The 13,905-nt window shown below is 39.3% G+C and overlaps 1 protein-coding gene across 1 annotated transcript in view; it reads right to left on the reverse strand.

The window, feature by feature from the left end:
- The window catches only part of BMAL2 (basic helix-loop-helix ARNT like 2), a 95,915-nt gene that overhangs the window by 61,794 nt on the left and 20,216 nt on the right, over positions 1–13,905 (reverse strand). The window contains exons 2-3 of the mRNA XM_068970208.1: positions 5,337–5,478; positions 2,344–2,445 (exon numbers count right to left, since the gene is read on the reverse strand). Coding sequence (XP_068826309.1) covers positions 2,344–2,445; positions 5,337–5,478 — 244 coding nt within the window. The remainder of the gene's footprint in view (positions 1–2,343; positions 2,446–5,336; positions 5,479–13,905) is intronic.

Consider the following 13,905-nt stretch of genomic DNA (forward strand, 5'->3'; position numbering starts at 1 on the left):
CTTGATTAATCATAAACTGAATTAATCATCTTTCCCTCAGTATCAGTGTGTGAAATGCCATCCTCCATCCAGGTCCAAGTCAGAAAATTTGGATGCTTCTTAAATTCCTACTCTTCCTCATGAACAAGAGTGAACTTTAGAGATTCTCTCTTCTGAATGTGTCATGATATGTCCCTCCCTCTCCAGGCTCTTCCTGCCCAGGCTACTCTCTTGGGCCAGTGCTCAGAAAACCCATTCCCCAGCAACCGTCTCTCCACTGTTTTCTCTGCCTGATGGATTTTCCTCCGTCAGTCCATCCTCCATACTGTTTCCTGAGAGCTCCTTTAAAAATATAAATCTGTGCCACTTCACACTTACTAGGATAGCTTTTTCTTTTTAATGGAAAATAACAAGTGTCAGCAAGGATATGCAGAAATTGGATTCCTCACACATTTCTGGTGGGAATGTAAAATGGTGAAGGTACTGTGGAAAACAGTTTGGTGGTTCCTCAAACACTAAACATGCAATTGCCATCTGACCCAGCAATTCAACTTGTAGGTATATAATCAAAAGAACTGCAACTTGAAAGCAGAGACTCAGATACTCGTGCACCAACGTTCACAGCAGTATTATTCACAACAGCCAAAAAGTGGGAACAACCCAAATGCCACCAACAAATGAATGGATAAATAGGATGTGGCGTATACACACAATGGGATATGATTCAGCCATAGAACAGGATGAAGTTCTGCTACATCGCTACAATGAGGTGAAACTGAAAATCACTGCACTAAGTGAAATAAGCCAGAGATAAAAGGACAAATATTGTACAATTCCACTTAGATGACATACCTAGAATAGGCAAATTCTCAGAGCTAGAGAGTAGGCCAGAGGTCACCAGGGGCCAGGGAAAGGGAGGGAGAACCACTGTTTCATGGGTACAGTGTTTCTGACTGGGGTGATGGAGAAGTTTTAGAAACAGACAGTCCTGATGATTGTACCACACTGTGGATGTAATTAATGCCACTGAATTGTACACTTAGAAGTGGTTGAAATGTCAATTTTTATGTTACATATATTTTACTACAATAAAAAAGCTTTTTTAAAAGTGCGAAGGTAAACAAAAGTTTTAAAAATGTAATCTGATCAAGTTCTCAAAATGCCTCCATTTTCCTTATTGCATTTGAGACACTTTTCAGGCTTTCCTGATGGCTCAGACAGTAAAGAATCTGCCTGCAATGCAGGAGACCTGGGTTCAATCACTCAGTCGGGAAGATCCCCTGGAGAAGGGAATGGCAACCCACATCCAGTATTCTTGCCTGGAGAATGCCATGGACAGAGCCTGGGGGTTGCAAAGAGTTGGACACGACTGAGCGACTAACACTTTCATTTTAGTTTCCAGTTTCTTTAGTTCAGCAGACATTCATAACCTAGTCCAAGTTTATCCCTCAAGTCTCACAGCTCACCCACCTCCTGGTGTGTCCTCTGCTCTACTGTGACAATTACTTGTTTCCTGATCAGCAGTACGCTGCTTCATACTCTACGCTTCTGCAGAGCTGTTCCTACTGCCTGGAATACCTTCTCTACTTCTGCTCTGAATGGCTCATCCCTACTTTTCATTCAAAACTTAGCTGCCGTCAACATTTCCAGGAAGCTGTTCTTTACTTCTGATCTCATTATTATTTAAACACCCAATTTGCCTTGCTGCCATAATACCTAGGGTCCCTCTTATGGAAATCATCATGATATGTAATAATTCTTTGTATTGTTCCCATTTGTACAAATTTATTGTGCCTTATATATGTCTTCCTCCTCGCCTACTGGGTATCACATTCTTCCATTCAATTCAGTCGCTTAGTCGTGTCTGACCCTTTGTGACCCCATGGACTGCAGCACGCAGTAGATATATTGTAGATACTCAATAAATGTTTAATGTAGATATCACATTGTAGATACTCAATAAAGGTTTAATCATTGCATTCCAAGGAATCTTCATCAATGACCCTTTTAAAGAAGCAGCTCTCCATTCAGATCCGACAGTGCTGCAGAAAGGGTGAAACTTCTCGCACATTCTCTTCTGTTGAAAAATATCCAGTGTTTGGAGGCTCCACCAATGAAATCAGCCTCAAGCCCTGAGTCTCTGGGAAGGATGCTGCACAGTCAGTACTATGTAAAATTCATAAAGCACTTTGACATCCCTTATTTCATTAGAATGGAAAATGGTGAGATGAAAGAAGGATTGGGGCAGAGTGGAGAAATTCTAGGATAGATAATGAGCAAATCAGGGGGTGTACACTCATTTTCTGCTGCCACTCTATGTGCTCTTCAAGTAGAAATTATGTCACATGAGAGTCCAGTACTTACCTGCTGCAGCTGAATGCTGACATTTCTACCCCTGTTGAAAGGAGACAGGTAAAGGGATTCTGAGAAAGTTTTTCCACCACTTTTTCTTTCATGATTCCTGACCTGGAAGGGAAGAGGCCTTTGGTCATCCCTACCAGATATGCTGGAAAATTGGACAGCATGGCTGTCTTCATGTGCTAGAAACACCCTCCCCTGTCCAGCTGCAGAGAGACAGGAAGTAGGGTGTAAATAGGAAACCACTACACTGACAATTAGGCATTCCAACTAGCTGGATAATCTCGGGCAAGGTACTTGATGTTTCTGAGTTGTAGCTGCTTCATTTTCCAAAATGTGTGTAATAAATAATCTTTAGGGTTGCCTTCTACCAGAAAGCCATTATCCGTCAGTATATTGTCACTATATTTTCTAGGGCTTCAAAATCAATGCAGATGGTGACTGCAGCCATGAAATTAAAAGATGCTTGCTCCTTGGAAGAAAATTTATGACAAACTTAGACAATATATTAAAAAGCAGAGACTTTGCCAACAAAGGTTCATATAGTCAAAGCTATTGTTTTTTCCAGTAGTTATGCATGGATGTGAGAGTTGGACCATAAAAGAAAGCTGAGCACCAAAGAATTGATGCTTTTGAACTGTGGTGTTGGAGAAGACTCTTGAGAGTCCCTTGGACAGGAGATCCAACCAGTCAATCCTAAAGGAAATCCACCCTGAATATTCACTGGAAGGACTGATGCTGAAGCTGAAACTCCAATACTTTGGCCACTTGATATAAAGAACTGACTCATTAGAAAAGACCTTGATGCTGGTAAAGATTGAAGGTAGGAGGAGAAGGGGGATGACAGAGGATAAGTTGGTTGGATGTCATCACCAACTCAATGGACATGAGTTTGAGCAAGCTACCGGCATTGCTGATGGGACAGGGAAGCCTGGCATGCTGCAGTCCATGGGGTCGCAAACAGTCAAACACAACTGAGTGACTGAATTGAACTGATATTGAACTGATATTTCTAGTATTTCCCTTGTCACTGCCCTCATTTTTCCATTCACTCTCAAAACCATTGGCTCAACCATGGCCCCTTGGGACATGTGTGATGCAAGTTCTATTGTGTGACTCTAGTTCTCACTTGAAAGTCATATTCTTATTTAAATATTGAGAAAGAACAATGGTACTTATGATTCTAAAGAAAAAAGAAGAAAATAAAAATGACTAACAGTCATTTCTAGCTCAAGGTGAATGAGGACTGCATGCATGCTAAGTCTCTCTAGTCATATCCGACTCTGCGATGCTATGGACCATAGCCCACGGGTCCTGCTGTCCATGGGATTCTCCAGGCTCCAAGAATACTGGAGTGGGTTTCCATTTCCTTCTCCAGGGGATCTTCCTGACCCAGGGATCGAACCTGCATCACTTACGTCTCCTGCACTGGCAGGCAGGTTCTTTTACCACTAGGACCACCTGGGAAGCCCAGAGCCACCTGGGAATGGGGCTACCACTTGATAATCAAGGATGTAGAACAGCAAACGGTTCTAGGTAGACTGTCACTTGGTCAACTGTAGTTATTTATAATCATCCACTTTATTGGAAGAGACTAAGAGAATACAGACAATCAAAAACAGTATATAATCTTTATATACTTTTATGTATACAATCTGTATATACATTTTATATGTGGCTTGGAAAGTGTGTTGGTCCTTACATATGAATAACACTGATTCTGCCATCTTGGAAACTGAAGCTAAATTATAAAGTGTACTAGGGAGAACTGAGTTAAAAAGAGTTGGATATTTCATTACATCCTCATCTTATCCCCTACTCAGGACTTTTCCAGTCATTCATGATGGAGAATGGTCATCAACTTTCACGTTCATGTAAAGAAAGTACCAGCTTAAAATGAATTGCTGTAGATTGTTATATTTATCTTGCCCTATTATTTTCACTATAAAAACCCTATGTTTGGGGAGATCATTAAAGAATATTTGAGACTGCAAGCTGCATTAGGCAACAAAATGAACAAGGAGATAGAAAGTATTCTCAACATTGATTTTATTATGTACTTAGCTTAATAAACATGGAAAACAAGAATTTTAATTGATTAAAGTTGCCACAGATAACCAAGGGTTGGTTGTTACATGAACAATGAGTAAATCAAGAAGCAAGTTGTGATTATTTTCAGCCACACATGTAAGATGTTTTCCTCAAGGTTAAGTATTTCAATTAGGAAGGCAAATATCTTAACTGTTAAGCAAATTAACCTCAAGTTCCTACGTCTTTCAGATCCCAGTTGACCTTCCTGGATAGCTAATAACCTTAAGAGTTGGATCAGTCAATGACAGAGGTAGCAGCCGGGTGGATAAGTAAGCTACCCTGTCCAAATTTTTAATTACCATGTAATTTAAAGTAATAATTTAAAAGTAATCTTTTTCTAAAGAACATATATATATATACACAATAGAATATTACTCAGGGATAAAAAAGAAGGAAATAATGCATTCTGCTGATACATGGATGGACCTAGTGATGATCATACTAGCAAAGTATGTCATAAAGAAAAAGACAAAGACCACATGATATCACTTATTTGTGGAATGTAAATATGACACAAGTGAGCCTATCTACAAAACAGAAACAGACTCACAGCCATAGAGAACAGACTTGCAGTTGCCAGGGAGGGGGTGTGAACTGAGAATTTGGGACTAGCAGATGCAAACTACTACAGACAGTCTAGAATGGATAAACAACAAGGTCGTATTGTACAGGTCAGCACAAGTATTTAACATCCATATATTAAACCATAATAGAAAAGAATATAATGTATATGTATAACTGAATCACTTGGCTATACACCAGACACTAACACAAAATTATAAACCAACTACACTTCAATTAAAAAAAATAAAAAAAACCAAAAGGTTTTCATTTGTTTAAAATGTAGTCTTTTTCTTTTCTCCCTAGGGTTGAAGATTTCCTAGGGTTACAGGAACAAATTCACTTACTGCGATGGGTCTGAATCACTCTGTCTTCGTTTCCGTGGCAACTCTGTCACGTGTGGGCTGAAGGATCCAGTGGCTATTGGTTGAGTCCAGGGGCTTAGATGATTGGAAGCAATGCACTGGTTTCCTTCCATCAATACTTTACCTGTGAGACATAAACTGCAATAAAGCATCTATTTGAAACATTAATTTTCACTTTATAGATCTATGTCACATATTTTAAATGGCTTTACACTTTGATATTTTAAAATGCCCAGGAAACAATAAAATGGGGGACTTGTCTGGTGGTCCAGTAGTTGGCAATCCCCTGCCACATGCCGCAGTGCACACTGCTTAGTGGCACAGCTAAGCGCATATGCCACAACTGGGCCTCTGCTCCAGAGCCCACTTGCCACAGCTACTGACACCCGCATGCCCTAGAGCCTGTGCCCTACAGCAAGAGAAGCCCCCACCGTGAGGAGCCAGCACACAGCTGGGCCAGAGCTCCTGCTCACCTCAACCAGAGAAAGCTTCAGGCAGCAATGCAGACCCAGTGCAGCCAAAATTAAATGGCATGGAGCGGAAGACTAATTATACACAACCAAATACTAGCTAACAATCTATTGTTAGTCTGTAGCTTTATTTTCCCTGTCTAATTATAAAAAATATATATGGATATTGCAGGAAATATGAAAAACACAAAAAGGTGGAATGGAAGGGGGAAATGCAAATTTCACCAACTAACATTACTATTGAGAATGACTTCCTTTTAGAATTTTTTCTATAGTTGTTTTTATAGTAATTGAAATCATAGTGTATATTCTGCATTATTTACATATCATTATGATAATAACTTAACAGTGTTATCACAAAGTCTTTACAGATGATTCTAATGACTGCATAATATGCTATCATGCAGCTGTGTCATAGCTACTTACCCACTCTTCTATTGCTGGAATCCAAGTTTGTTTCTATTTTTTAACCATCATAAACATGCAGTGTGCTTTTATCTATGTGTATAAAACTTTTAATCTACTGGCTAATTCTCTTCATTTCTACTTATTTCTTGTGGATAGTATCCCAGAAATAGGTTAACAAGGTCACAGGACATGAATATTTTTAGTCCTGAATTAACTAAAATTCAATTAAACCTGAACTGACTTAGAGGGAAATTTTAACCCTTAGTGTTTAAAAAAAAAGACTGAAATTTAATGTGCTAATCATTTATTTTAAGAAATCAGGAAAAGATTCCTAAAATAAATCTAAAGAATTAGGAGAAAGGAAATTGTTAAAATAACACCAGAAATACTGAATTAGAATACAAATTAGTACAGATCAAAAAAGCTAAACACAGGTTCTTCCAAATTGGAAATTCTAATAACCCTATGGCAAGATGTTTTTTTCAGTTCAGTTCAGTGGAATGGCAACCCACTTCAGTATTCTTGCCTGGGAAATCTCATGGACACAAAAGCCTGGAGGCTGCAGTCCATGGAGCTGCAGAGAATCAGGCATGACTGAGTGACTAACATATCCATTTTCATAGAAGAAGAAGGAATTCTTTGTCCCTCAACTCTTTTTATAAGGTTTACATAAATTTGATATTAAAATTTGACAATCGCAGTACAAGATAGGATAGCTATAGGCCTAATCTCATCTATGAACAAAGATATAAAAATCTTAACAAAATCTTAACAAAAACTCGGAAATGTATAAAAAGAATAACCCATCATGACCAAGATAGTTGTATCCCAGAAATGTAATACTGGTTTAATATTAGTAAATTAATGAATATAATTCACTACAATAAGAGCTCATTGAAAAAATATGATTATCTTAAAAGATTCAGAAATACTAATGAAGAAACATTGAAAAAAATCTTTTTATAATCAGAAACAAAAACATTAAACAAAACAACAACAAAAGAACATCTTTCAACACTGTATTATTAATAGAAGACCTGTCAGTGGAATAAGACAAGAAACTATACTTAAAGTATAAGAATTGGAAAGGAAGAAAAAATAATATCTTTAGTGGGAAATGATATGATTGAGAATATAGAAAACCCAAAATAATATAAATTATTAAAATTAGGGAGTGGATCAAGGTTGGCTGTATGTATGTAAAGTCAATACACAAAATTAGTCTTTCTATTCACCAGTAACATACTATAAGAAAATGATACTTTAAAAATATAATTTACAATAACTTCAAAAACTATAGAGTACCTAAAGAACAAATGTACAAGAATAAATGTATAACCTAAATAAAAATGTATAAGGTCCTTCTGGAGAAAATTATAAAAATTTATTTAAAACATTGAAAAAGATTCAAAAAAATGGAAAAATACACCATGTTTATGGACGGGAGGCCTCAATATCATAAATATTTCAATTCTCCTAAAATGGATGTATAATTCCTCTCAAAATATTCTCTTTTTTGGTGGAACATCAAAAGCTGAATATAAAATATATATGGTAGTGCAATGACTTATGAACAGCCAAGGAAAATGTGGGAGGACTGGGCCTCTCATATATCAAGCATTATAAAACTTTGGTAATTAAGACAGGGTGGTATTGGTGTGGAGATATAGATAGACTGAAAGAAAACCATGGAGAGCCCAGACACATAAATATGGACATCAGCTAAATGTCAGAGGTGGAATTTCAAATCAGCATGAGGAGTCCAGCTTTTTAATAAATAACCCTGTGGCAACTTATTTTCTCTATGAAAAAGAATAAAGTCAGATCCCTTACCTTATGCCAATTATAAAAACCAAACCAAATATAAAAATTCAATTCAACTAGATTAAAGACCTAAACGTAAAAGGCCTTACAAATAGCTGTGAAAAGAAGAGAAGTGAAAGATATAAGCATCTGAATGCAGAGTTCCAAAGAATAGCAAGAAGAGATAAGAAAGCCTTCCTCAGCGATCAATGCAAAGAAATAGAGGAAAACAACAGAATGGGAAAGATTAGAGATCTCTTCAAGAAAATTGGAGATACCAAGGGATCATTTCATGCAAAGATGGGCTCGATAAAGGACAGAAATGGTATGGACCTAACAGAAGCAGAAGATATTAAGAAGCAGTGGCAAGAATACACAGAAGAACTGTACAAAAAAGATCTTCATGACCCGGATAATCACGATGGTGTGATCACTCATCTAGGGCCAGACATCTTGGAATGTGAAGTCAAGTGGGCCTTAGAAAGCATCACTATGAACAAAGCTAGTGGAGGTGATGGAATTCCAGTTGAGCTGTTTCAGATCCTGAAAGATGATGCTGTTAAAGTGCTGCACTCAATATGCCAGCACATTTGGAAAACTCAGCAGTGGCCACAGGACTGGAAAAGGTCAGTTTTCATTCCAATCCCAAAGAAAGGCAATGCCAAAGAATGCTCAAACTACCGCACAATTGCATTCATCTCACATGCTAGTAAAGTAATGCTCAAAATTCTCCAAGCCAGGCTTCAGCAATATGTGAACCGTGAACTCCCTGATGTTCAAGCTGGTTTTAGAAAAGGCAGAGGAACCAGAGATCAAATTGCCAACATGCGCTGGATCATGGAAAAAGCAAGAGAGTTCCAGAAAAACATCTATTTCTGCTTTATTGACTATGCCAAAGCCTTTGACTGTGTGGATCACAGTAAACTGTGGAAAATTCTTCAAGAGATGGGAATACCAGACCACCAGACCTCCCTCTTGAGAAATCTGTATGCAGGTCAGGAAGCAACAGTTAGAACTGGACATGGAACAACAGACTGGTTCCAAATAGGAAAAGGAGTATGTCAAGGCTGTATATTGTTACCCTGCTTATTTAACTTCTATGCAGAGTACATCATGAGAAATGCTGGGCTGGAAGAAGCACAAGCTGGAATCAAGATTGCTGGGAGAAATATCAATCACCTCAGATATGCAGATGATACCACCCTTATGGCAGAAAGTGAAGAGGAACTAAAAAGCCTCTAGATGAAAGTGAAAGTGGAGAGCGAAAAAGTTGGCTTAAAGCTCAACATTCAGAAAATGAAGTTCATGGCATCCGGTCCCATCACTTCATGGCAAATAGATGGGAAAACAGTGGAAACAGTGTCAGACTTTATCTTTTTGGGCTCCAAAATCACTGCAGATGGTGATTGCAGCCATGAAATTAAAAGATGCTTACTCCTTAGAAGAAAAGTTATGATCAATCTAGATAGCATATTGAAAAGCAGAGACATTACTTTGCCAACAAAGGTCTGTCTAGTCAAGTGAAGTGAAAGTGAAGTCGCTCAGTCATGTCCAACTCTTTGCGACCCCATGGACTGTAGTGTACCAGGCTCCTCTGTCCATGGGATTTTCCAGGCAATAGTTCTGGAGTGGATTGCCATTTCCTTCTCCACGGGATCTTCCCAACCCAGGGCTCAAACTCGGGTCTCCCGCACTGTAGACAGACGCTTTACCATCTGAGCCACCAGGGAATCAAGGCTATGGTTTTTCCAGTGGTCATGTATGGATGTGAGAGTTGGACTGTGAAGAAAGCTGAATGCCGAAGTATTGATGCTTTTGAACTGTGGTGTTGGAGAAGACTCTTGAGAGTCCCTTGGACTGCAAGGAGATCCAACCAGTCCATTCTGAAGGAGATCAGGCCTGGGATTTCTTTGGAAGGAATGATGCTAAAGCTGAAACTCCAGTACTTTGGCCACCTCATGTGAAGAGCTGACTCATTGGAAATAACTCTGATGCTGGGAGGGATTGGAGGCAGGAGGAGATGGGGACGACAGAGGATGAGATGGCTGGATGGCATCACTGACTCGATGGACGTGAGTCTGAGTGAACTCTGGGAGTTGGTGATGGACAGGGAGGCCTGGCGTGCTGCGATTCATGGGGCCGCAAAGAGTTGGACACGACTGAGCAACTGAAATGAACTGTAGAAAAAATTTCCCAAACGTAAAATGTAAAAACAATAAAGGAAAAGACTGACTAAAATCATCTTAAAATTAAGTTAATATTCATCAAAAGGCACTATAAAGAGAAGGAAACTAAAAGTCACAAACTGGGAGAAGTTTATGTGCTACACATATAAACAATAAAGGGTTACTACGTGGGCTGTATAAAGAATGCCATCGCATCAATAGGAAAAAGACCAATCCAACAACCCAGCAGAAAACTGGAAAGACTTTAATGGGCCCTTCATAAAAGAAATTCCAATTATCAATACAAGAATGAAAAGATACTCAATTTCATTAGTAATCAGGAAAATCCAAAGTAAACTCTAGTGACATCCTGCATACCCATCTAATGGCTACAAATGAAAAGTTTAATGATACCAAGTGTAAGCAAGAATATAGAGCAATGGAAACAGAAATGGAAAGCTCTGCTGGTGGGAAAATAAATTGCTACAAGCACTTTGGAAACTATTTTTGCATTCAGTTCAGTTCAGTTCAATCGCTCAGTCATGTCTGACTCTTTGCGATCCCATGAATAGCAGCACGCCAGGCCTCCCTGTCCATCACCAACTCCCAGAGTTCACTCAGACTCACGTCCATCGAGTCAGTGATGCCATCCAGCCATCTCATCCTCTGTCGTCCCCTTCTCCTCCTGCCCCCAATCCCTCCCAGCATCAGAGTCTTTTCCAATGAGGCAACTCTTCACATGAGGTGGCCAAAGTACTGGAGTTTCAGCTTTAGCATCATTCCTTCCAAAATCCTAGGGCTGATCTCCTTCAGAATGGACTGTTTTATTTTATTTTCACTAATAAAGTGAAACATATGCAAATAACATGGTTTAGTGTTCATTCCTAAGTATATGGAGAAACTCTTACATATCTTACAACAGCGGTCTGCAACTATTTCTGCACCAGACACTGTTTACATGGAAGACAAGTTTTCCATGGACCATGGGTGAGGGGATGATTTCAGTATGATTTAAGCACATTACATTTCTTGTGCTCTTTACTTCTATTTTGCAGCAATCTCAGGATATTCTGCCCTGACTTTAGGGTTAGGGTTCACACCCCTGTGAGAATCTAATGTTGCCCCTGACCTGACAGGGGGCAGAGTTCAGGTGGTAATGCAAGGGATGGGGAGGAGCTGTAAATACAGATGAAACTTCGCTCATTCACCTGCCACCCACCTCCTGCTGTGCAGCCCAAGGTGGGGGACCTCTATCTTAGGAGACATGTACAAGAAATACCTTCACAGCATGGCTTGCAACGCAACAACAAAAATGAATGAGAAAACTAGAAACTCTTTAATTTCCCTCAACAAATGGATAAACTGTTTATTCACTGGATAGAATACTAAGAGTAGTACAAACGACTGCAGTATATTCAGCATGGATGAATCTCAATAATGCTAGGTGAAAAAAGTGCCTATTAATTGGCACTTTTTTTTAAACACCTTGTTTTCTTTCATCTTTATTGATATTTTTGAAGGGTAGTTAGCAAGTATTGTAGAGATTGTCTCTCAGTTTAGCTTTTTCTGTTATTCCCTGATGACTAAATTCAGGTTATGCACTTTTTTCAAGAAAATTGATTCTGTGTCCTTCTCAGTACCAAGTGCTTTCACTTTAAATTTAATTGCTTCTGGTGCTTTTGGTTGCTTCATTAAGACCCTGCTCTTTAGGATGTCAAATGGTGTTCAGCCCATGGAATCAACAAAAAAAGAGGCAGGGGAAAGATTTATGAGATCCTCTACTTGGTTATAAGCTCCAACACTGGAAGCTTTTAGTTTTCAGGACCATGTCATCTTTTTAGCTCCAAATCTTAGCACAGTGCCAGACATACAGTTTTTAGGCTTTGTTGAAGGAATGAATCACCTTTCATTTCATTACCCATGGACATTCAAAAGAGAAACTGGAAGGGGTGGAAAGTTGGGATTAACAGATTCACATATTTGGGCTGCTGGGAATGATGAAATTCCCACAATAAATACGCAATTTCCTTCGGTACCTACCTCACAAACAAGGAGGCCTACTCCCTACCATCACTTCATTTTTATAATTTTTTTTCCACAGAAGGAAAAAAATGCACCTGATTGTCTTCTGAAAGAAAAGACACTATGTGGCATGAGATTTGTCAACTGGAAGTAGCTTTCTGAAATAACAGGCAGTAGCTGTTTCACACGTTTGTGCTAATTTGTTATAATGGAAACCAAATTCTGCTTCTTACCACTGACAAGTTACTGGAAGATGCTTAGTCACATAATAAAAATGAAATACTAATTGGCACTACAGGAAAAATACCAACTTGCTATAAATATACAAATTGTGAAAAAGCTTTTACTAGGCAGAGTAAAACACTGTATTATTTCACGATATTTATTAAGAGTTGGCCCAGGTAGACAATATGTCTAAAAGGATTAAGATTTAGTACCTGAGCTCAGGTCAGTTCAGTCCAGTCACTCAGTCACGTCCAACTCTTTGTGACCTCATGGACTGCAGCACGCCAGGCTTTCCTGTCCATCACCAGCTCCCAGAGCTTGCTCAAACTCATGTCCATCGAGTTGGTGATGCCATCCAACCATCTCATCCTCTGTTGTCCCCTTCTCCTCCTGCCTTCAATCTTTCCCAGCATCAGGGTCTTTTCCGAAGAGTCAGTTCTTCGCGTCAGGTGGCCTGAGTATTGGAGTTTCAGCTTCAACATCAGTCCTTCCAATGAACACCCAGGAGTGATTTCCTTTAGGATGGACTGGTTGGGTCTCCTTGTAGTCCAAGGGACTCCAAGAGTCTTCTCCAACACCACAGTTCAAACGCATCAATTCTTTGGTGCTCAGCTTTCTTTATAGTCCAACTCTCACATCCATACATGACTACTGGAAAAATCATAGCTTTGACTAGATGGACCTTTGTTGGCAAAGTAATGTCTCTGCTTGTTAATATGCTGTCTAGGTTGGTCATAGATGTTCTTCCAAGGAGCAAGCATCTTTTAATTTCATGACTGCAGTCACTATCTGCAGTGATTTTGGAGCCCCCAAAATAAAGTCTCTCTCTGTTTCCATTGTTTCCCCATCTATTTGCCACGAAGTGATGGGACCGGATGCCATGATCTTAGTTTTCTGAATGTTGAGTTTTAAGCCAAATATTTCACTCTCCTCTTTCACTTTCATCAGGCAGTTTATAATTCTGTATACGTTTGTGCATATGCAGGTGTACAGGCATTGAAACCAAATACAGAATGCAATTAGGCCTGTTCAGAGGTGCAAGTTTATGAGTTCATCCTACCAGAACACAGAGGGAAGGGCACTTAAGTCTGTTTTAGGCAGGGAGTAACATTTGAAAACATTTTTTGGATGGGTATTTTAGGCTAAGAGAACACGGCTAACAGGAAGTGAAACAAATATATTTAGTATAATTCTCTGCTATCATTGGGCTTCCTTGGTTGCTCAGTGGTAAAGAATCCGCCTGCCAATGCAGGAGTTGTGGGTTTGACCCCTGGGTTAGGAAGATCCCCTGGAGTAGGAAATGGCAACCCAATCCAGTACTCTTGCCTGGGAAATCCCATGGACAGAGGAGCCTGGTGGGCTATAGTCCACGGGGTCACGAAACAGTCAGATATGACTTAGCGGCTAAAAAACAACAACACACTATTATTAAAAATGACATTTAGGTAATGTATCTGG

This window comes from Capricornis sumatraensis, chromosome 4 (assembly GCF_032405125.1).
Source record: "Capricornis sumatraensis isolate serow.1 chromosome 4, serow.2, whole genome shotgun sequence".
Lineage (NCBI taxonomy): Eukaryota > Metazoa > Chordata > Mammalia > Artiodactyla > Bovidae > Capricornis > Capricornis sumatraensis.